Source organism: Meles meles, chromosome 19 (genome assembly GCF_922984935.1).
Source record: "Meles meles chromosome 19, mMelMel3.1 paternal haplotype, whole genome shotgun sequence".
NCBI lineage: Eukaryota > Metazoa > Chordata > Mammalia > Carnivora > Mustelidae > Meles > Meles meles.
The window spans coordinates 3,748,178-3,772,132 of NC_060084.1; the positions used below are offsets into that span (position 1 = coordinate 3,748,178).

The following is a 23,955-nucleotide window of genomic DNA, read 5'->3' on the forward strand; positions in this document are numbered from 1 at the left end:
CCCAGAGACTGAAGGAGACTCGTGATCTGAGAGATTCCGTGACTGCGGGGACGTTCCTGGGACGCTGGGCAAAATCGGAGCAAGTCCTCTGCGGATTCGGTCACAGAACGCACCCGCTTGAACTTCCCGATTGAGAGAACGATGCCAGGATTTACGTCAGGAAATCTCTCCGTCTGAGTAAGAGAACGCCCTTAATCTTAGGAAACACACACAAACGTGTTTGGAGACGAGGAGGGTCTTGTGTCTACAAGGTCCTCTGAGATCATTTCGAAAAGGAAATGGACCCAGCAAATGTGGTAAATGTTAATTAATGCCTGGGGAATCCGAATGGAGGATATTTGGGGATTCTGCTAACATTCTTGAAACTTCTCTGCAAGTCTGAAATTATGTAAAAATGAAAAGTTACGAAACAAACAGAAAAGTCTGTCTGGAAACTTAAAAGCCGAAACGGGCCCTCTTGTTCCTGCTGTCCCTCTGGGGCCTCCCTTCCCTGAGGGAGAAGCCAGGGTGGTGGGGCCTCCTGCCAGAAGGCCCAGGGGAGGGTTTTAGAGGGAAAAAAAAATCCTGGAAAAAGCCCAACACATTTGTTAAAATAATGGCATTGTTACAGTAATAAGTAATGTGCATAAAGCTTTAATTATGTGCCAGGCCTCCAAGTGATTTTATTTTAAATGATGGTATGGACGCCTGGGTGGCTCAGCGGGTTAAGCATCTGCCTTAGGGTCAGGTCGTGATCTTAGGGTCCTGGGATCGAGCCCCGTGTGTGGCTCCCTGCTCAGCAGGGGGCCAGCTTCTCCCTCTCCCTCTGCTTCTCCCCTGCTTGTGGTCTCTCTCTCTCTCTCTGTCAAATAAATAAAATCTAAAAAAATGTTGCTAATGTGTTTGAGCCTCAGAACAATCCTATTGTCATCCCCAGGTCACCTTGGAGGAAACTGAGGTACAGAGTGGTTCAGTAACCTGTTCGAGATCTCCCAGATCGTGCGCGGTAGAGCCGGGATTTGAATCCAGACCCACCGGCTCTGGGTTCCTCTCCTGCCCCTCAGAAGTGTCTTATCAAAGGTTCAAGATGAGACAAGCCAGAGAAGAAGAAGAGGGCAGAGCACAGACTAGACGCCGAAGCCAAACCACTCAGCGATCCCAGGAGTGCAGCTGCTGGAGAAGAGCTGAAAAGGGGCTCGAGCAGAATCCCAGAGAGGGAACAGCAGTGCCTCCGCCAGCAAGGTGGCCAGAGAGATGAGAAGCCCAAGAGCTATCCTTATGCAACCTGCGGGATAGTTTCCACCTGTTGGATTGGGTTGAGGTGTCCCCCTAAATTCACGACCTCCTGAAACCTCAAAATGGGATCTTATTTTGAAATAGGGTCTTTGCAGGTATAATTAGCTAAGGATCTTGAGACTGAAGCATACGGCATGTAAGGTGGCCCTACACCCAGTGACTGGGAGAGGGCCACGCGAAGATGGGACAGAGAACAGAGGGATGCGCTCACAAGCAAGGACTGTCTGCAGCCACTCGAACCAGAAGAGGCAAGGACGGATTCTCCGCTAGAGCCTTTAGAGGGAGTGCGGCCCTGCCCACACCTACAGCGCAGATTTATGGCCCCTAGATTTGTGAAAGAATAAACTTCCGTTGTTTAAACTGCCAGATATATGGTCATTGGTTACGGTGGCCCCAAGAAATTAATGCCCCTGTGATAAGTCCCCAGGAGGGCTGCACCTTGTGTGCCCAAGGCCCCTTCCCTCCTTCTCCCTTGGTAGGATCCCCTTTCCAGGTCGAGCTGCAATGTGCTTGCTTAAAAATACATGCATCTCCAAACTCCTTTACGGCCGGAAGCGGCTGTGGACCCCAATTCAGACCATGGGGTATAAGGAGAGACTCAGCCAAGACATCTGGGAAAGCTATTTCTACATCACAGACTTGGGTTTCTGCTTCCAGAAATGGCAGGGAGTTATAACCCAACCAACCATTCTATACGTGGAGACCATAATCTGCAGAGAGAATAGAAAATGCACCTTGCTGATGTTCATCAAGAAAAGCAGACCGGTGGAAACGTGGGCGTCAACGTTGGGAGGAAAGGGGATAGCACAGCATGAGTCTCACACAGTTTTCAACTCTTTGCATGAAGACAGGCCCACTTGCACCAGGCAGGGGTGGCTGAATGTCTGGTAAGAGCCTGAAGTCGTAAAAAACCAGAGGACATGGCAGCTAGAGAGTAGAGGGGAAACCCCAGAAAGGAGAGAGACATGGGAAGGGAGTGTCCAAGTCTCTTGCTGACCCTTGAACCGTGCATGCACACAGCAGACTTGCAGCAGGCAGCGACGGCCAACAAAACCTGAATGATTTCAGCTACAGTGGGCCGGTGTTCAGAATTTGAGTCCAGACCAGTGAATTTCCTGCTCAGGGCAGAACCATCTAGTCTCGATGATGCATTAACACGATGCCCAAGATAGAATCTGAAATTACAAGACATTCAAGGAAATGTTTTTACAATGTCCACCCTCAAGAGAAGGGGTCAGCAAATGATGCCTTGCAGGCTGGCCATCTGCTTTTAAAAATGAAGTTTTGGGGCACCTGGGTGGCTCAGTTGGCTGGGCAACTGCTTTCAGCTCGGGTCATGGTCCCAGAGTCCTAGAGTCGAGTCCCACATCAGGCTCCCAGCTCCAGGGGAGTCTGCTTCTCCCTCTGATTTTCTCCCCTCTCATGCTCTCTCTACTCTCTCTCTCTCAAAGGAATAAGTAAAATCTTTAAAAAATAAATAAGAATGAAGTTTTATGGGTGCCTGGCTGGCTCTGTTGGTTGAGCATCCAATTCTTGGTTTCAGCGCAGGTCATGAACTCAGGGTTGGAGATCGAGCCCTGTGTTGCTCTTCATGCCAGGGGTGTGGAGCTACTTAAGATTCTCCCTCTCCCTCTCCCTCTGCTCCCTGCCACTTGCACTCTCTCTCCCTGTCTCAAAAAAAAAAGTTTTACTGGAACACAGTCGGGCTCATTCATTTACGCCTATCTGTGGCTGCCTTCACACTACAGCCACACAGTTGAGGCTTCGTGACAGAGATGCCAGAGCTCAGGATCCTAAAATATTTAGTGGCTGGGTCCTTTAAGACGATGTGTGCTGACTCTTGCTCAAGAGAAAAGGCTGTCGACGGTGAGTGAGTCACAATGACCCAGACTTAGGAACTGGCTGACATATATATGTTAAAGTCATAAAGGAAAATATCTTCCCAACAAATGAGAAGAAAAAAGGAAAAAAACTCATGGTGAATTAGAAAATAAGGAAAAGAACCAGATGGACGTTCTAGGATGGAAAACGTCCGAAATAAAAGGGACGGAATTAGCTGCAGGAGGAAGAGGCTGCAGATCTGGGCCAGGGGGGGCGGGGGAGGCTCCCAGTTCCCCGTGGGCTGGTGCCAACGGGGTCATTTCCATGGACTTGACCATGCACTTTCCATGTCGGAAACCAGTGAGTGCTGACGTCAGTCATCACCCAATGTCCGTGATTTTTACGATCCTGCTGGGCAAGTGCTCATGCGATATTTTAAATCAGCATTTTCAAAGCCTGGACCTACACATCACAGAGGAAAGCTATGCCCACCGCCAACCGAAAGAGCATGAGTGGGGGCTGAGAACACAAAGGCAGAAGTGTTGATGGAGATAAAGACGAGCCAAGCCCCCGAGACCCATTCCCCCTATAGCGGCTATAGCGGCTTAGGACACACACAGGGACACGTGACGGCAGTCACCGAAAGGGGCTGATGTCCCCTCCCTCTCCCAGTTCAGATGGGGAAGCCCTGACTCCCAGCATGACTATTTGGAGACGGGGCCTCCAAGGACTTAATTAAGGTTAAATGAGGGTCACGAGGGTGAGGCCTTGACCCAGAAGGACGAGGGGTGCATGCCCAGAGCCCAGGACTCAGGGAGGAGGTGGCCATCTGCAAGCAAGGAGCGGGGCCTCGGGAGGCAGCGACCCTGTTGCCTTCTGGCCGCCAGAACAGGAAGGGAATAAATCTGTGGTTTGAGCTGGTGTGCTGCAGGCGCCCGGGCAGAGTCCTCGTGGACACGCGCCGTGTGCTCTCGGGGCCAATAGCGCACATGTAGCTCCTGAGACAGGCAGGCTCTAGGCTCCCAGCCCAGAGCCGCAGGGCCAGAATCCGCATTTTGACAAGCCCCCGCGCCCACCCCACCGGCACACAGTTTGCACGCGGCCCGCGGCCTCTCTTCATCTCCTCTGACTTACCACGCGGAGGTTCCCCCCAAGGCTCCCGAAAATAGGGCCGTGGTCGGCATCTCCCTGCCTCGGGACGCCGCTCCTGGTAGAACGGCCGGGAACAAGACAGCCACGAGCCTTCGAGGAAGGTTTTAAATGTTTTATTTCACAAACTGTTCAGGTTTGTCCAAAAAAGATACGTCACGGAAACACTTTAGAAATCGAACGGGTTTTATTGAAACGACAGCAACGTGGTCCCTGTTCGTGCGAAGCACACACACACACACGCACGCACACACTTACAGTAAACTTTTGTACACGGGAAGTAGTAAAATACATCATTTTTCATAGAAAAAAGCACACATGTAAGCTGCGGGCTGCGTGAGCCTACAGACCACATAAATGACCAGAACGGGATGGGGCAGAAATCTGAAGGAAACGAGGACAGTTCATTTTGGGGCCAGGAGACAGCGTTGGCCTGATTTACCAGCTTTCCATGTGGGTTACGTGCCAATGGTACGACGGGTCCTGTTGACACACAAAATGCGAGGTGGTCCTGATTACAGGGGCTTGGGCTTTGCGGCCTTGATTCCATTTTCGGGAGAAAGACGGTTCCAGTCGCATGACGATGCGGAGTCCGGAGAAGAGCGCGCGGTCCGGCTGCGGGCTTGAACTGCTGACCCTGTTAGCCCGGCGGCTGCGGGCGCGTCCGGCAACCGGGCCCTCAGGTTGAACAGGATGGGAGCCTCTCCCACCAGACATTTCAGATTCTCCCTCGGAAAGACACTTCCGGAAAGAGCCCCCGGACAGTCGCGAATTCCAAAAGCCCCAACCCTGCGGTCTCGACAGAGCCACGGGCCACAGCAGCCTGGTGGCCGAGAAGAGGTTGAGGAAACAAACGTCCAGCAGCATAACACCTAGAGTCCAGAAGTTTCCAAAGACTCGGATCTTTGGGCTGTAACTGGACATGCAAGTGACAGGCTGACCAAATTCTTGTGCTCTACATTTGGGACTGAACCGTCAAAACCTACGAATTACTACGAGCCCACTGTGCACGAAGGAAGAACAGGTCTGCTCATTCCGGCTCCGGGGAGCAAAGATTTGCACGGCCTTTCCCCAGTTCCTAAAGGTGGCGGAGGGAAGCTGTTTACCCCCAGTGTGCGCTGGAGGGAGGGACATTCTGGACAGCAGACTGGGCTTACTTCCCCAGGTAGACGTCCTTGTCCGGACCATCTTAGTCTGGCTCTGTCTGGTTTTTTGTGTTTTGTTTGTTTGTTTTGTTTTAAACCTTTGCCTTTGAAATATCTCGAGGGAGGGTGAAATCAGACGTAAACCCGGCGTTCACGAAAGTGAGAGATTTTAGCCTCCGCAAAGCAACGCTATTTACAAAAAGGTATTTTGTTTCACTGTGGGTTTGGGTCTGGGCTCCTGAAGTACTTTTATAAAACGGGACCAGAGAGCACCGAGCGCCTCGGAGCCGTTTGGCAAGACGTGTTCCACAAAAACAGGAAGAGGAATCCTTCCAGGGTGTTTCTGTCTCTTGCTATTACACCGCAGGAGGGTTTCGTAACCACAAACGGTTCCTCTTCCCAGGGCTGCTAACCTGGGCAAGGAATGTACTCAGGAATCCCTCCCTCCCCCGCGGCTAGAAACTAGGTCAGCCGAGGCAGGGGGACCGCGTGGTCCACCGCCGCTTTAGGAAAGCGGCAAGAAAACAGCCCTCCTTTGGCTGTTCGCAGATGCCTCGGTGGAACCAACAGAACCGCTCACCAAGCAAAGACCTTGTCGGGGAACGTGATACATAACCCAGTCTGGGCTGGGCCACGGGGGGAGGGACGGGGTCGAGAAAGGATCCTGGTTCGTTTGTCCTCAAGGAGACCAAAGGTCACGGCAGCAGAGAGACGGGCCACGTGGACAACAGGAAGGACGAAGACAAGCTACATCTCGGGAGTTACTAAGGAGCTCTAAGTAAGCCAGCACTGCCGTGTACAGAACCAGCCCGCGGGAGGCGGGGTGCCGGCACGGACGGGGGGCCAGGGCGGGGCCCAGGCCTCGCTCCCCCCAGCCCTCCTGGTTCCAGCCCAAGTGTCTGACCAGCAAACGTCACACCATGTTTCTCCATTGGTAGGGACGGACTGTGTTTCCAAAGTTTTTAAATAACCACCTTCTACTCCATTCCCGAAACTTGCCTTTCCAGCGCTCACTCTGCCTCTTCCCGCCGCTGCGTGCCTCCCCCGAGCGTCTGAGTCCTGCTGTCTCTGTGGGCCTGGAACCCTCTCCCTGCCCACCGAGGAGCCCCAGGGAGGAACGCCGCGGTGACTGTCCGTGCGGAGGGGGCGCACCGATGGAGACCCCCGGCCCCAGCGGGACCCGTCACCAGCTGTCTGGCCGGGACCCCAGGAGGCTGCTTCTCCGTGTGGTTCGAGACAAAGGCACAAAGGGTATGACACTGAACGCCATTCGAAGGAAGTTTCCTGCGTCTCTATATCCCCAGCCCAACCCCCCGCCCCCCCAATGACAAAATAAAAATAAAAAGCAAAACTCGGAAGGCCTCGTGAAGACGCACACCCCCTTCTCCCCGGCACTGGAAATTCACTGCCTGACAGCAAAGATCCGGAAGGCCTTTCCGTCTCGAGGGGTCCGCAGGCTGCAAGAGAAGGCAGAGCGCACATTACTGAAAGGTTGGGAGATTGCACTCGGAGAAGGGCGAGCCGGGCGCCCCCATCCCCGCCAGGGATTCCAGCAGCTGCTGGAAACACAGCCCCTGCCCCGGGCCAGGCACACCTGGCAAGTTCCATTCTCTGTGCAAAAGGGCCTGCATCTGAATCTAGGTCAGGCAGGGTTGTGACGTTTTTTCTTGGAACTCCGCAATCCGCCGGCCCCAGTCTCTCTGAACTGGGTGTACCCTCTGAGACCTCTGCCGGGGCTTGGCATCACCTGCCGACCTCCCCTGGGACGGCCATCTGGTGGACCAGCTGGTAGGATGGCACCATGACGCCCAAGCCGTGGTTACTGAAACAGAGCACGCTAACGAGGCCCAGACGCCGAGCACCGCGCAAAGCACTGTGAACACGACTTTTCACTTCTCCGAGAGGTGGGTGCATTAGCGACCTTGTGTCGCGGGTGAGAAAACAGAAGCAGTAGAGGGCAAGGACTCAGCCAAGGTCACACAGTGAGGAACAGCCCCCCTCTCAAGGCAGGAGTTAACTCCTTCAGCTAACTGAAGCCTTTGGAAGAAACAAACAAAACAAACAAAAGAACCCAGCTCTACTGGTGGGGCGCCTGGAGGGTTCCATCGGTCCAGGGGCCGACGCTTGATTTCGGCTCAGGTCAGGATCACAGGGTCGTGGGATCGAGCCCCGTGTTGGGCTCCAGGCTGAGCACAGAGTCTGCATGAGACTCTCTCCCTCTGCCCCTCTCCGCAGCGTGGGCGCACTCTCTAATACACACCCACGTACCTACACAATGAGAAACCCCAGCGGCCCTGACTTAGAACACGCCATGGAGGGCACCCTTGCGTACATGTACACTCCGGCGATTCTGAGAAATTTTATAGGGTTATGCAATCACCGCCACAAGGCAGTTGTGGACGATTATAATCACCCCGAAAGATCACTCACGCCCAGGTTTAATCCGTTCCCCTCCCACTGGCTCCGGTGACTTCTGTCTGTCAGATCTGCCTGTCCTGGATGTGTCACGTGCTCGGGACCCCACACTACGTGGCCTGAACACCTGGCTGCTTTGGCTTGGAAGGAGGGCTCCGAGGCTTGCCCCACAGAGCAGCACAACCCGTACTCGCCTCCTATTTTATGGCTGAATAATAGTCCATCCTAGGGACAGGCCATGTTTTCTGTGCTGGTTCCCCAGCTGGTGGATATGTAGATTCTCTCCACTTTGGGCACGACGAGAAATGCTTCTGGGAGCGTTCATGGACGCACGCCCGTATGGACACGATTTTCTATTGGATATACAGCGGCACAGCTGGGTCCAGGGGTGAAATGTATGCTTGCCTTTTGTAAAAGCTGCCGAAATGTTTCCCAAGCAGCTGCCCCATCTTACTTCCTCCCTGCCGGCTGCATACTGGGGGCCGTTGGGGGGCTTCACGTCCTCGCCAGCCCCCACTGCGAGTCCCGGAGCTCGTGGGACACGAAGAACTTTCCCGTGCTCTGAATTCAGTGGCATGATATCCTATTAAAGTATTCCAACAGACCTAACTGGGTCCCTGTTCACGGAGATCTAAGAGCCCCTAATATTTTGTTCTTGCACACAATGCACAGAGCCCAGCCTCGTCCTGTCCGCACACGTTCGAGAGCTCCTGCAGATCGGCTCCAGGGGGGCAGGATGGCTGGATAGCAGGACACACAACTGCGTCTGCGAACTGGACAGCCTGCCAGACTGCCCTCTGCGGAGACCCCCCCCCCCAACGACAAGTCCCACCCACAGCGGGTGAGGCGGCCGGACCAGCCCACACGCGCACCAGCCGGGCGTGCTATCCAGCTTTTGGTGCTCGGCCATTCAGAAGTAGGGCACAGCATCCACACAGGGTTTTAACTTGCCTTCTGCTCATTATGAATGAGCTGGAGCATAAGATTCACGGCCGAGCCATGATTTAAGCATGATTTCCTGTAGAGTCTCCCCTCCAGCTGAAGCTGCCGCACCAGACAGATGGCCTTTGCCCTCTCAGACTGCTTGGGAAGGGCGGCAGTCCTCGGGAAGCAGGCTGCTTGGAATTCCTGGTTGTTTTCCCCCTCTCCCCATGGCAGCGCTATGTTCTTGGCTACCCTAGGACTGAACTTTTGAAACGGGTATCCGATGGGAGCCCTTGGCAAGACGGGGCCATGAGCTAAAGCCAGGCGTCCAGACAGAGCAGAACGCTGGGCCTGCCGGCCTCCAGGCCAGCAGCTCCCACCAGACGGAGAGCGTGGCCATGCTGGGGCTGGGGTTACCCGGCTGCCCTGCTGGTTTCTGGAAAGCTCAGGTCCCAGGGCCCTCCTCAGGCCTCTGGGCTGCACGACTTCCCCAGATCCTTTGCCCACATGAACAGCCTGGGAGAACCAGCCAGAGCCACCAAGTTCTCGGCCAGTCCTCCTGGTGGGCCAGCCATGCTGGGAAGAACGGCAAGGTCTGTGTCTCTGGCTACTACTGTCCTATCGATGACGTGTCTCCCCACCACAGGCCCCCCAAAACCCCAGGACAAGAGGGCCAATGCAGGCTGTCGTCCGGACAAGGGCCCGGTGCCTGCGGAGCACCCCCATCGAGGAGCCGATCCACCTCGGAGGCAAAAGCAGACCCTGCTGAATGGGGTGTCTATTTCTTAACACATCAACCAGCTAGCAACGCCGCTGAGGGTGTCCGAGTGACGCGTGTCAGGCTCCCCCCCGGGCCAGGCAGAGAATTCCTCTGGTCCAGGCTACTCAAAAAAGCCTTTGGGTGGGTTTCCACTCGTCTCTGCCTCAAACGCCGACCGAGTCCCAGTCCAGCGGGCCGAGTCGGCGGCCCTACATGTTTGACGGGGAGCGGGTGTGACTGAGCGGCTGGAAGCCAGCCTTCCCACCCTCCATTCCGAAGCCTCGCCCTCTGGCCCCAATGCCCTCCTTGGGCTCGTTGTAACTCCCACACAGCAGAAGGGAGCGTCAGTTGGCACAGCATATCCGGGCGATTTTCTTAAAAGGCATTATCGACCATTTTAATAAAGGGTTTCAAGAACTTTCATAAAAAGTATTGGAAAAATCCCTCAGTGACTCTGAACACATCTCTGAACTCAGCAACGTGGCCCTCGTGCAGCTGAGCACCGACGACGTGCGGGGCACTGGGCTGCGTGCGGGGGCTGCATGCGGGGGCCACAGGGTTAACAGAACTGCTGAAGTTCTTGCTTTCACGGGCCTTAGACTGCGGGAGGCAAGTAACAGCTAAACACGGCGAAGAGATCATCTCAGAGAGGGACGGGTCCTGGCAGCAAAACCACACCAGGAAATGGGACCGGAACAGCGCAGAGGTGAGGCTCGGAATAACGGGACCAGAGCAGCGCAGGGGTGAGGCTCAGAATAACGGGACCAGAGCAGAGCAGGGATGAGGGACGCAGGGTGATGGGAAAGGAGCAGGCCAGGGGAGGCAGCAGCTGTGTGATGGGCTGAGTGACAAGGGGACCCCATCACAGGAATACACTGCAGATGGGGGGGCGGATTCAGGGTCAGGTGGCAGTGGGTGCAAAGGCGCTCGTCTCAGTGCGTCCCCAGAACAGAGAGGCCAGCGAGCGAAGGGTCATGAAGAGGGACAGCGCACCGAGAGGGCAGAGAGTTGGGCAAGGATCGCATCAGCTGTGACCTTGCGTGGGGAGGGGAGGGGCTTTCATTTTTGCCGTGGAAGAAGCCTAACCCCTCGGAGAGACGTGGTCTGCCCTGCGACCTTCTACCGGAAGGAAGTTCTCTTAAGAAACTGTCGGGAAAGCGCATGGGCTGGTGCAAAGATGTTCTCTGCTGTGTTGTTTATCGCAGCAAAGGGAAAGTTAATAGCCCGGATGTCTGTCCAGGGCGGTCTGTCCACACAAGGGAAGAGGGTGCAGCTGCGGAAGTGATGGCGTGGCCACGTGGGACGTGGCTCGGGAGCACATTCAAAAGGTTACTGACTGAAAAAAAAACAGTTACCCTTGCAATACAGGGAGTCTGACCCGTTTCGGGTAAAACGAAAACAAGAAAGAAGGGGTTTGTGAACAGAAAAAGATCCGGAAGGAAACCACGAGAACGCTGACACCAGCTGTGGGATGTTCAGTGACAGTGATTGAAATTATTTTGAAATTATTTTCTTAAATAACTGGAAATTACACCTTGAAATTATTTTCTTAAAATGTCTTTAAATTAAGATTTTAATCGCTTGAAATGAATTCCTTAAAATTATTTTGGAATTAAAATGGTTTCTGGAGGTTTCTCTAATTTTAAGAAGGAGAATAGGAAGGAACGAGGAAGAGAGAGCCCACAGACCTGCAGAAGGGCCGGGGAGAAGCAGAACGCACCCCTGGGAGCCGGCAGCTCTGCCCAACCCTGCTGCCCACGGGATGCCGCCTGGGCCCTTACATAAGCTCGCCCCGTGCACCCCTCAAGGGCACCCCACGGGATCTCTACGGTTCTCGTCACGTACAGAAAGGGAACCAAGGCTCTGAGTGATGACGCGATTTGCCCCAAATGGAACACCTTGTTCCGGGTGCAGCTGGGATGCGGACCCAGGTGTGTCGAGGCCCCTAACCATTATCCTGAGCAGTCGGGCTGTGGCCAGCCATCTCTGAGGGTGACATCTGCCCACCCCAGGTCCCCGGGGGGAGGGCGAGGTTGCAGGCCCGCGAGGAACCGCAAACATAGGACGGCATCCTGGAGCAGCGGGTGATGGTCATTCAGGCAGGGACCGATGGCCCTTTGGCACCCGGCCACCCAGACTGCAATGACAGCATGGCGCAGGGTGGGCTGTCCCAGGAGGGGCCGCGGGCTTGCCCACGAGCCGGCAGCTGGCCCCACGGAGTCACAGAACCCAGCGTGCAGGTATCTTGTGGGTTTATTTTAAAGATCCGAACCCTGTTCTCCCGGAGTCTCATCTGTTTACTGATCTTCCAGGAAAACTCTAGAGTCAGACAGACGCAGCTTCCCATCTTATCCCTAGGACCTTGGTTAGTCCCGCTCCCTGAGCCCGTTCTCCCATCTGCAGAACAGGGCTCGCGAAAGCATCCGGTCCTTAGGGACAGCGGGAGGAGGACGCAAGCCTGTGCCCGCAACCCCGGGTCGGAGCGCTCAGTCAGTGGGACCTGCAAACAGCGTCCTTCCTGTGCTGACTGAACCCCGATCGCCCCTCCGGGAAAGGACCAGGTGCCCGGCACGCGGCGGGTCCAGGCCTGTGACAAAGGCCCCATCCCCACAGAAGCCCAAACCCTGCCACGAGTCCTCCTCTTACTGCGTGAAATATAAAAATATTCTTCCGGGAAAACAGTTTCAGAACTGTGTGGTATATGATCTCCGTCTTGATTTTGTACGGGTTGTATGTGCCCTGGGGGAGAAGGCCTGAAAAGCTATAAATGAGCAAGTAACCGAGGTTAGCCGGGCACCATGCAGGACTCTGATTTTCTACCCCCAAGACTTATTACTTAAATAGTAAGTATGTATTTCTTTTCTAATATAAACTTTTAAAGATGGGGAGCCTGGGGGGCTCAGTGGGTTAACGCCTCTGCCTTCAGTTCAGGTCATGATCCCAGGGTCCTGGGATCGAGCCTCGCATTGGGCTCTCTGCTCAGCGGGAAGCCTGCTTCCCCCTCTCTCTGCCTGCCTCTCTGCCTACTTGGGATCTCTGTCAAATAAATAAATAAAATCATTAAAAAAAAACTTTTAAAGATAAAAACAAGTGCGCCCTTGCCCTGAAGGCTCACCCGACCCCTCCTGGGCAGGGTCTGTGCCCCAGGCTCAGGGATCCCGTGTGCTGGTGAAGAGAATGGGTGTGGGGGTAGATGGCCTGGATTCAGTCACGGCTCTGGGGCTTGCTGGCTGGGTGACCTTGAACAAGTCACTCAACCTCTCTGGGCCTCCCTTTCCTTCCTGGTTAAGTGGGGATGACTGGGGTCCCCACTTCATGGGGTCGCTGGGGGGATTTGATGAGCTACTGTGTGCACAGATCTTGGAGGGTGGGGAGGGGGAAACCCACCCACTTGCCCAGCAGTGGGAACCCGACACCCAGCCTTGGTCCAGCCAGCTGCGGAGAGAGTGAGGAGCTCATGACATGCAGAAACAACAGCTTAATGCTGTCTGCTTCTCAGGGTTTCTGGATACACTGAGGGATTTTCAGACACCCGACCCTTCCGAGTCCCAGGGCTGGACTGCCCAGCAGAGCAGCCGACCAGTCACAGTGGCTACTGGGCACGTGAGATGGGACTCGCCCAGACTGAGATACTGGACGTGTGTCATACAGGGTAGAGTTCCAAGATCTTATTTTAAAAAGTACCTATTTCTGGGGCGCCTGGGTGGCTCAGTGGTTTGGGCCGCTGCCTTCGGCTCAGGTCATGATCTTGGGGTCCTGGAATTGAGTCCTGCATCAGGCTCTCTGCTCGGCAGGGAGCCTGCTTCCCTCTCACTCTCTCTGCCTGCCTCTCTGCCTACTTGTGATCTCTCTCTGTCAAATAAATAAATAAAATCTTAAAAAAAAAAAGGAACTAATATACTCCTTTAATGAATCTAATTAGTATTTAAAAAAATACCTATTTCTTATCAATGACTTTCTATTAATTGACGTTAAAATAATATTTTTGATACAATGAATTCAATCAAATATATTCTAAATTGTCCTTTTTACTTGTTACTGTGTCTACCAGAAACTTTAGAACCCCGTGTGGCTCTCGGTTAAGCGTGTGCTGGACACGCCCCAGGAGGTCAGGGCCTGTCACAAAGACGCTGCCCACAAACGCGACACTCACTTTCAGATGAACGTCCTCCCATGTATAAACCACCCACCTCTGTGTACGGTTGTTTGTTAAAACCAAGTGGCCAAGAATGCTATCTGTCAGCACCGGTGTGTTTCCCAATCTCCTTGTGAAATCGGTCTTTAAAAAAAATAATCCTGGTCTAGGAAAAATTCCTGAACCGATATTCACCCAGATGTCGAGCTTCTTTATGAGAACATTCCAGCACACCCCCGTCCCGGTGTCGAGACCCCTTCCTGACACCTCTCCTTTCCTCTGCGAATCCTTTGCGGGCATGTGTGTGAGACAGAAGACTCCTGCCCTCCCACAGGGTCTCAGTTCTGCATACGCGTCTCTCAAAACTCTCCGGAAATCCTCTGCCAGAAAAAGGCCCCTGCTACACTGAAGCTACTTTGCAGCCAGACTGACTTCTGGCCCATGTGCCGAGAATTCTGCTCAGGAGGCTTCTGTTTGCTTGCTCGACCAGAGGAGTCCCTGAAGGGGCATGAAGTTCGCTGTGCCCCGTCCCAGAGTGTCCCGGCATCTGCGACTCCCTGGGGACTTCCTGGGACCACGCTCGGGAACCAGCAGCCTTTGGGGACAGAGCCACCCTCCAGCCCCAGGCTTGGTTCCCGCAGCCCCTAATGGGAACAGGCTCCGGGGAGGTTTCCCAGTCCTGATCTCTGCGTGGAGGGCTGCGGAGGTCCCATGTCAACGAGGGGCCGTGGGGCGCGGCCGGAGCCACGTCACCGAGGAGGAGCCTCCAGACAGTGAGACGGGGCCCTGCTTCATGGGCTCAGCTGCCTGCCCTCCCTCCAGAACGGTGACGCCCGGGCCCCTGCGACTGCACCGGTCCTTTCTCCTGCCATCTCTGCCCCACTGGATGACACGCCCCTCACGGGCAGAGATCAGGCTGCATGTTCCCTGCTGGATCCCGGTGTCTGGGACATGGCGCAGGCTCGCCAAGTGACCCCTGACGGGTGAGTGCGCATCGGAAGGACGGATGCGTGGACGGAAGAACGACTTCCCGCAAGGTGCTTTCCCCCTTGTCCCGAAAGACCATCCACAAAGCCTATTTCTTACGCACAAGTCGCTTGGCCCTACGTGCAGGAACCAGGGCGCCGAGGTGAGCAACAGACTTCCGAGTGATACCATAGCTACGAGGGCCCCGGGTTCACGGGGCACATACAGTGAGCCGCCGGCCGGTGCTTGGCCAGACCCTCTCCATGATCCTCACAGCGACCATGTGACAGAGGACGGACCGAAGCTCGGGGAGACCACCTGCCCAAGGACACCCAGTGGGGAGCAGGGTCCCAAATGCCATCAGACCGCACCCCACAACAGCACCCTCCCGGCATAGCCTCTCCCTTCCGTGTGTGCAGGGTGGACTCCGTTGTCTCGCTGCCCACGGAACCAGCATCCCGGGGCCCCAGGAGAACAAGTCCGATCGCAAAGTATCAGAATCCCACATAGTGCCTGTGTGTGCTGGGGATGAGACCAGCCTCATGGCATCGCCCAACGTGCACCAGGACCCCTGGGAGTCGTGTTCATGGAAATCACAGAGCCCAGTCCCGGAACTTCAGATTCTGCAGGTCTGGGGACGGCCCAAAGCCTGCTTTTCTAGCAAGCTCCCGGCTGACCTAGATTCTGCTTGTCTGTGGGGGCCAGTCTGAGACCCACAGCCTTACCACGACCCCAGGGGCAGGAGTTATCACCTTCCCCTTTATAGGTGGGGAAACTGAGTCACAAGTGAGTGAGTCCAAGAAGGAAGGGAAGCAGGATCTCAACTCTGGAGATGCTGCAGGAACTCTCTAGAAGCTTTCTGAATAGTGCAGCGGGCATCGGCCACTCTGGGCCTGGGAAGGGCTGCCTGGAAGATATTTATAACGATGATGGCAATTCCGGGCAGGTCCCTCGGGGAGAGATAAAGAATGACGGGTCTTGGGGGGGGAGGGTGACAGTGGGAAAGAAACATCTTGGGGACCCATCCCAGACACCCATGTGCAGGGGCCACACGTTAAGCCCAGTGGCTGCCCTCGGGGAGCCGCTGACATGGCCCCAGGGACAAGCGGGCAGTGAGTGCTGAGGCCGGCCCGCCACGTTTCTCAGCAAGACCGTTTCCTCTTCGAGGGTACAGAGAGCTCAACAGAGTGGTGTCCTGGGACTTCTTTCCAGCCTGGCCAGGAAATTCCACTAATCAGCTGCCTCATTTCCCTCCCATTAAGTCAATGGAATTTCCCTTCATTAAGATCTTTCCAAACAAAGGTTGCCCACGCTGAAGGAGAAGACGCAGGCGCCGTCCACTCCAGCATCGGGGCTCAGGGCAAAGTGTCTGTGTGGGCCCCTGGCGGGGTCTGCGTGCCATCCTGATGCTCCCGGACAGCCTGGGGGTATGGGGGGGGGGGCGGACCACGAAAGCCTGAGCTTCCAGGGCCTGGCATATTTTGTGTTCTTGATTTTATACTCCTTTTGGAAAGAAGCCCCCGCAAATAAAAATTTCAGGGCTCCCCTCCATTATGGGCTCAGTCGTGTCCCCCAGAACCTGTTCCTGCATTTAAACCTCAGCCCCCAATAACTCAGAACAGGACCGTATTTGGAGAGGGTCTTTGAAAGGATAATGAAGTTAAAAATGAGGTCCCAAGGGGGATCCCCAATCCAACCTGACCAGTCTCCTTAGAAGAGGAAAAGAGGACATAGACGCGCACAGAGGGAGGACCGGGTCAGGACACAGGGAGAAAGTGGCCGTCTACACACCCAGGAGAGAGGCCTCAGGAGGAAGTACAGAGCCCACGCCTTGATCAAGGACTTCCCGCCTCCAGCACTGCGAGGAAATCAACGTCTGGGCTGTAAGGCCCCTGCGGTCTGTGTACCTTTCCCCACCAGCCCCTGCAACAAATACACCCCCAACAGGGGTCTGCCCGGGGGAAGGCGAGTCATCAGACCCATTTCACAGACACAGGAGCTGAGGCTCGGGAAAGGCCGATGCCTTGTGTGAGGTCACAGGGCTCTCAGAGGAAACTCCGGGACTGGGGACTGGGTCCCTGGGCTGCGAGGCCCGTGACGCACATCCGTGGACAACAGGACACAGGTGAGGCAGAGAAGCACCTGCCAGGAGATAACTGGTAGCCTGAAGCCACCCTGGGACCCCTTAAGAACATTCTGGAAAGGCCTACCCAAAGCCTCCGACATTTGCTCGGTCTTTGATCCAGGGATGTCATTTCCAGAGACTTCAGGGAACGAGCACTGGCATGTGCGGACATTCCGCCACGACGACGGCCATCACGGGACGATCGCCACCCGCCCCTCCTGGGATGGGAAAGTGCCGGACGGACTGCCCAAACACGGGAGAGGTGCGGTGCGCCCGCCGGACGCAACGGTGTGGGGTCACCAGCAGGGACGCGGTTGGGGGGAGCTTAGGAGCTGCGTGATGATCTAATCCGTGAAAATACAGCGTACTCGACTCTCCACTCCAAGAGCCCCTGCTCTCGGCTACAGACAGCCGCTGGCTTAATCCTCCAGCCACTCTGTGAGGCTGGGGCCAGTGCTGTCCCTGTATCACAAGGAGGACACTAAGGCACAAGGAAATCAGGCGGCTGGCTGGCGGGCACAAAGCCAGTGAGAAGCAGCGCTCCCAGCCCTCTGCTCTTACTTCTGTGACGGACGTAAGCACACTGTCATTAGCTGCAGAGAACCACCGAGTCACCATAATTGGATGCCGTGTGTTTTCTTCGTGCCCATGCCAAGCAAAAGGACCAGGAGACGCACCACAAGCCTCACAGTAACTCCCCCAGGTGACAGCTTATGGATGATCGGTTTTTTGTGGGGGGCTTATGGGAAACTTCTCAATCTTCTACAAAAACATATAATGTCATAGAAAAAAGTTCTCACTTTTAAAACAGAAAGGAAGAGAAAAGAACAGGCTTGTCCTGGGTATTCTGGTGAGAATGAGCACAAGCCTGCCTGAGTTCTCCTCCCAAGGTCAAGGACACCGGCTTCCCTCCCAGGTGCCCCAGGGGCACCGTGGGTGAGCCTTGGGTGACAAGAGCCGGAGAACGCAGCCTTACCTTTCAGACTGGACTCCGTTCCTGAGTGAGCCCACGTAGGCCTTCTTTTTATCCACGGGCATCAGGTCCACGTAACCCCCGCTCTCGTTCTGGATAACTCCCGCGTGCACGGCCGTCTTGCAGATGCTTGAACTCTGAAAGTGTGAGAAGAGCCGGGATCGACGTGAAGGGTGCTGTGCTCCCGGGCGAGGCCCTGCTCCCGCCGACCAGTACCTGGTGGCCTCGCTGGCAGGGAGGGGCGGGTCGTTGATCAAGTTACCCCTAGGAAGCACCCATCGCCCCCTTGAATCCTTCAGGGTCTCTCCAGAGAGAACTGGCATCCTTCACTCATACACGCACTCATTCCTTTAGCAAGGATTTTCTGAGCACCTACTGGGTGCCTGAGCCTGGGCTAAATGCAGAAAAACTCAGCGGGGAACAAAATAAAGACGTGGCCTTCATGCCGTTGAGGGAGGCTGACAATAAGCAAACACACACATAACCAACTCTGGCTGTGAAGAAAATAAAGCCGGCTCATGAGGTTGCGTGACTGGATGGAGACACTCAGGATAGTTAATCCGGGAGGACACTCTTGGTGTGACATTTGAGATTTAATTTGGGTGAGAAAAAGGAATGGGCCACCGCCTATGAATACAACTGGGAAGAGCATCCCAGGCAGGGGGGACAGCCTGTGCAAAGGCCCTGGGGTAAGAGTGAACCTGTCATGTCCCAGGAACAGAAAGCGGGCCAGGAGAGCTAGAATACAGCATCAGGGGAGCACGGCAGGGCAGGGGGAGAGGCGAACGGGGCCCATCCCGCAGGGCTGTGAGGACAACAGGGGGGTTTAGGCTTATTCTAGGTGCCAAGGGAGCTGCTGGCTTTCAAATAGGGTCAGGATGTGCTGTTTTCCAAAGTTATCAAGCAGTCCAATTCCCGGGTTACAAACCCTCGAGTTAAATTTTCATTAGGGTCTTTAGGCAGCCAGCGGAAAAAGGATCCGCAGGATGGAATGTCTGAGACTAACTAATCCCCGTGTGGGGCGGCTGGTCCTCGCTTGCCTTGACCGGCTGATTCCGAGTCGCCCCTGACGAGGGCCAGGGGACTGAGGCATGCTCGAGGTGAAGCACCACGTGGGCGACCCTCTCCGGCCACATCTGTGATCCTGTCCTCCAGCCTGGGGTAAAGACCCAACCCTGGCCTTGGCCGTGGGTGTCAACCCAGAGCCCCGTGCAGCACCTTCACCCAGTGACGGTGCCTGACCCCCTGCTTCCCGCCCCCTCCCCTGGAAGCAGCGGCAGTGGGGAACACCGGATTTGGCATTTTCAACACCGGTCAGGGGGTTCTCGTGAGCGGCCCGGGCCACGCGGATCCATGTGTGGGCTCAGCAGCCTCCTTCCCCCCCGGCAGACGGAACGCGGACTCCCAGCTTCTCCAGTCCCAGCCCCGGGCGGACCGCCTCTGGCCTGGGATCTCACTTCATCTTCCCGCGGGACGGGTAAGTCCCCCCATTCCCACTCCACGGGCCAGGGCGCATGGGTTTGGTGAGAACCAAGAACTTGGCCAGGGCCGCACAGACGGTGGCTTAGCCGAGATCCCTGCTGAGGTCCAGCTGAGGGAAAGTCCATGCATCCGAGGCCCCCAGAGACATGGCCCCCGGAGAGTCCGCATCCCCGTCTCCGAGCCTGTGACCACGTGCTTGCCCGTGGCCAAAGGACGCCGCACATGGGACGGAGGTAAGGACTTTGAGGAGGAGAGGAGCCCAGAGTCATCCCCAGGGTCCTTCTAAGAGGGAAGCCAGCGGGGCAGAGATGGGAAGACAGAGCTGAAGATGCCACAGGGCTGGCTTTGCGGATGGAGGGGCCACAAGGGGGACTGGGCGGCTTTTGGAAAGTGAGAAAGGCACGAGAACATAGGTGCCCCGGGGCGGGGGGGGTGTCCAGAAGGAATGGAGCTCTGCCGACAGCCTGACCTGCGCCTGGGGAGGCCCGTGCTGGGCTTCGGACCTCCAGACTGTGAGAGGAAGGCCACCAAGTTACTAAGTCTGTGCTCATTTATCACAGCGGCCCGAAGAAACACATACCGCCTCTGATGGGACATCCACAGGTCCTTAAGTGAGGACTTCCAGATACGCAGGAAACAGAGTCAGCAGGGGAACGGCCCCCGAGACTCCGGTAATGGGTTGAGTCAAGCTGACCGAGCCAGCTCTCGTTCTCAGCAAGCTGCCAGCTTAGAGATGGAGTCAGAATGACGTCTACAGGCCAGACCTAGTGACCTGGTGACCCGTGGCTGCGGCCCTCATCGGCTTAGCCTGCAGACTCGTGTGTGTCGAGCGGGGAGACAGGGGTGGTGCTTTGTGCAGGGAGTGGAGGCCAGGCCACTGCGGACCGGGACCCAAGTGTGCCAATACCACCTGGCGAGGGTCACTCAGCGGGGGAGGGGGGGCATGTGTGTGTCCACACTTGGCTGTCCTCAAGGCCACCTGTTTGCACAGTACATAGGAGGTCCCAACCATTGGTTAACCCAGCCACAACCTCCTTCATGAAGAGAGCAGGCTGGGGAAGAGGAATCCTGTAGGATCCTGCTTACACGGGGCTTCAGACGCAGTTCGGTCCGCAGACACAGAACGTGGAACAGGGTAGGTACCCTGAGCTGCCCTTTGAATGGGACAAGGAACCCATCAGGCAAGCTCTTAACACCAGGCTGGAGTGAACAGATTCAAGTGGGCTCTTTGAAAATCCTGATTTGAAATCTCGCAGATTCGGAATCTCGCACCTTGGGGGGTCGGGGGCGGTCCCTCTTAGGGACGTCCTGCCAGGCGGTGCGCTCCTGCCCCTTCCTTCAAAACTGGGTCCTGACGGAGAAGCCGTTGGTTTTGCATCAGAAGAAAATCGCTTCTCGGCACCAGAGGCCGCCCTGATGGGTCCCTGGGAAGTGCGTCGTGCCGCGGGCCGGGCAGAGTGAGAGAACCCCGCGGAGCTCCCACACCGAGGGCTTGAGAACCCGAGTGCCCGCTCTCTGGGACCGAGCTGTCAGAGTCACCGAAGGCCACGTATGGTTCTGGGCCAACACGTCCTTTCTTCTTCGATAAACGGACAAGGGCAGGGCTCCTTAGCCAAGTGGGTTCTGGAGGACCTGGGAGGTCCCTGAGTGGTAGATCAGCAAGAACTTCCTTGGTGTCAGCACGGGACGTGGGAAACCCCAGAGAAGCGGGGACAGCTCGTTACCTCGTCCGCACGAGGAAACCCTTTTAATTATCCCCCTGGAAAAAGGATCCGTAAGTTTCCAGTTCTCCAAAGGGTTTGTGTCCCCCAAAGATTCGGAAGCAGTGCACGGGCGACCATCAGAGAGAGACGGGGACTTCAGGATTCCTCTAAACGCACGGTTGGCGGGGGTGAGCCGTGCGGGTACGGACGTGCACTCTTCTCGCCGGCGGGCACTTCTTCCGTCTCTCTGGCCACCGCTCTCTGCGCTGACCCAGTTACTGGGCATGAGGCCCGGGGCTGCTTCGGCTGCAGCAGCCGGTTGTGGGGGGACCCGAGCCCACCGCCCACAGACCCTGTCCCAGAGGCACATCCCTGGGCCGAAACGCTGCCAGGAGGTGCCGTGGTCTGGTTTTGCGTCCTCTGTGACAGTCCTTTGCCTCCTGTCCCCGGAGGATTCCTGGACGCCCGCGGTATCCAAGGTTTCCGTGACAACGTCAAGCTGCGGCCATGAGTATGAGACCCTCACGTGGGCAGTAGATGTTTCTCACGAGAGAGGCTCGGCTCTCGTCCGTGATCAACACACACCTCTCCAAGCAACCGCAGCGCTGGGCAACCCGTCTTCCCCTTTCTCGCCCTTCCATCGTCATGTCTCCTCTCCCGAAGCTTCCAGAAACATGCAGGCCATCCACTTTCTCTTCCTGGGCCCTGAGCGATGCAAATGAACAGCTGCCGCCCACAGGGATCGGGTCTCGGCGAGGCCAGAGCTCGTCCTGCCTCCACCACTTGTCCGCCGGGTAGCCTTGAATGACGTGTTTTGGCCCCAAGAGCCCTTATTCTCTCAGTACAAAGGGCAGGTCATCGGCACAGGTAACACTTTCTAGCACTCACCAGGGCAGGCCCCGCTGCCGGAGCGTCCCGTGCAGCGACGGAGAAATCTCTCAACAGCCCTGCGAGGGGGGTGTTATTATCCTCTCTTAGCAGACGAGTGGAACAAGGTTCAGGGACGTTCAGGGACTTGCCCCAAACCACTCAGCCGGCAAACAGCAGAGTCAGGACTGTCCCCCCCACCCCCCAGAGCCAGCAAGCTGTCCACCGTTCCTCAGGGGACTGTGAGGGCCGGGAGAACTATCTGGAAGATGCAACAAGCTCAGGGCTTGAACGCAGGCTTGCCGCCGGCAGCTGTCAGGAGATGTTAGTTGATAAGGCAAGCGGCACCACCAGGACATCGCTGTCACCCTCACCGAGAATGCTCTAGGGACGGTCGTCCCGGAACAGCGACAACAGTGTCATTCGGGAACTCGCTGCCAACGCAGATTCTCTGGCTCTTCTCCAGACTCACTGAGTCAGAAAGGCCGGGGTGGGGCCCGGAAATCTGTCGGAACGAGCCCTCTGGGGGATTCTGGTGTGTGCCCAAGGGTGAGAACTCACCCAGCCGCCGAGGGAGTCGGGGAGGACAGATGCGAAAACCCGAGGCTCAGGGTCAGAGAAAGGCTCACCCGCGATCTCACAATCGGGTCTTAACTCACAGCCTGTGACCCAGACCCAGACCCAGACTCGGGGCTACATCCTCCTGCTCCTGCCTGCAGCCCACCACGAAGGGAGGGGACGGGCAAATAACGCACTCCCGGGGAGCAGGCAGGGACGGTGGCATGACTGGGCCCTTCGAAGATTTGGAGACAACTCTCCCAAAATAAATCTCTTAGCTAAACAGACATTTTCCAAAAGGCATCATCATTTCCCAGAATACAGAGTGACCTAGAAACCGAGCCCAGAAAAGAACCTTTGAGATGGACGGAACTCCCTTCCTTCTCTCCTTACTCCTCCCCCTCTCCTCTCCCTGTCTCCCCTCTCTTTTTCTCTTTCTTTCTCCCTTCCTTATTTTTGGAAGAGCTTAATATTTAAACATCAACTAATTTAGTATCTTCATTTATTTATTCCTTCAACAGACATTAACTGAACAGTCATGATGTGCCGAGCCCTGGGCTCAGCACTGTGGTTCCAAGAGCTCGAAACCCTGGAGGAGAAGTGAAAGACCACATATAGGTCTCTACGCCCATGCCTGCTCCCATCAGTGTCATTGAGTGCAGGTACATTCCAGCAAGGCAGAACAGGGGAGGACAACAATTCCTAGAAATGGTGTTCTTAAAGAACCTAAAACATGGGGCACCTGGATGGCTCAGTGGTTTAAGCCTCTGCCTTCGGCTCAGGTCATGATCTCAGGGTCCTGGGATCGAGCCCTGCATCGGGCTCTCTGCTCCGCGAGGAGCCTGCTTCCTCCTCTCTCTCTGCCTGCCTCTCTGCCTCCTTGTGATTTCTCTCTGTCAAATAAATGAAATATTAAAAAAAAGACCCTGCAAATATTCTGTTTGTCATCAAAATGTGCCCCCAGATTTTAAAAAAAAGAACCTAAAACATAGTAAAATTTTTACATTATTGTTGATTTTCATCAAGTTCTCTTTGCATTTCTAAGCTTTAAAATAACTTTATATGTTTAGCTGCTATGTTGTTTGGCACATACAGATTTTATCTCACACCTTCACAAACTGAACCTTTTGTGTCATCCCACAAGAATTGTGTTGTCCCATTCAGTATGTTTAACTGTAAATTCCATTTTATCAGACAGGAATATTGCCAATGCTGCTTAATTGTTTCTCTGTATTTAGCTAGAATCACTTGGCCTATCTCTTTATTTTTAAGTCGTTTTAAAATCAAAGTTTGGCTCAAACATTTCGTTTAACAATTAATATACAATATTTTACTCCATTAAGCTTTTAAAACTCAATTTTGGCTGAATGGCTCCTGAGAAGAAAAAGACTCGAAGAGGAAAGGAGAAAGATAAGTATAGCCATGAGGACTGCTTTGACTTAGTGACCCCAGATTTACAGGAATCTGGAACCAATGAAGCAGATGGAGGCAAAGATGGTGTTGGTGTGTGGGAGAGAACTATTAAGATGAAGACAGAAAAAAGCTAAGTAAAAAGGTTAGCCAGGCATGGGTGATGCTGATCTAATCAGGAAATGTTAGGTCTCAAAGATTCCTTGGACTAGAAAATCCCAGCTGGCTCATTCTACAGAGAGGTATG

The 23,955-nt window shown here is 55.3% G+C and overlaps 1 protein-coding gene across 3 annotated transcripts in view; it reads right to left on the reverse strand.

Moving 5' to 3' along the window:
• Window positions 1-4,345: 4,345 nt before the first annotated feature.
• Window positions 4,346-23,955, reverse strand: part of CRISPLD2 (cysteine rich secretory protein LCCL domain containing 2) — a 61,055-nt gene continuing 41,445 nt past the window's right edge. For all 3 annotated transcript variants that reach the window (XM_045987997.1, XM_045987998.1, XM_045987999.1), the window contains 2 exons: window positions 17,692-17,825; window positions 4,346-6,847 (listed from right to left, as the gene is read on the reverse strand). In XM_045987997.1, coding sequence (XP_045843953.1) covers window positions 6,793-6,847; window positions 17,692-17,825 — 189 coding nt within the window. In that variant the 3' untranslated portion in view covers window positions 4,346-6,792. The remainder of the gene's footprint in view (window positions 6,848-17,691; window positions 17,826-23,955) is intronic.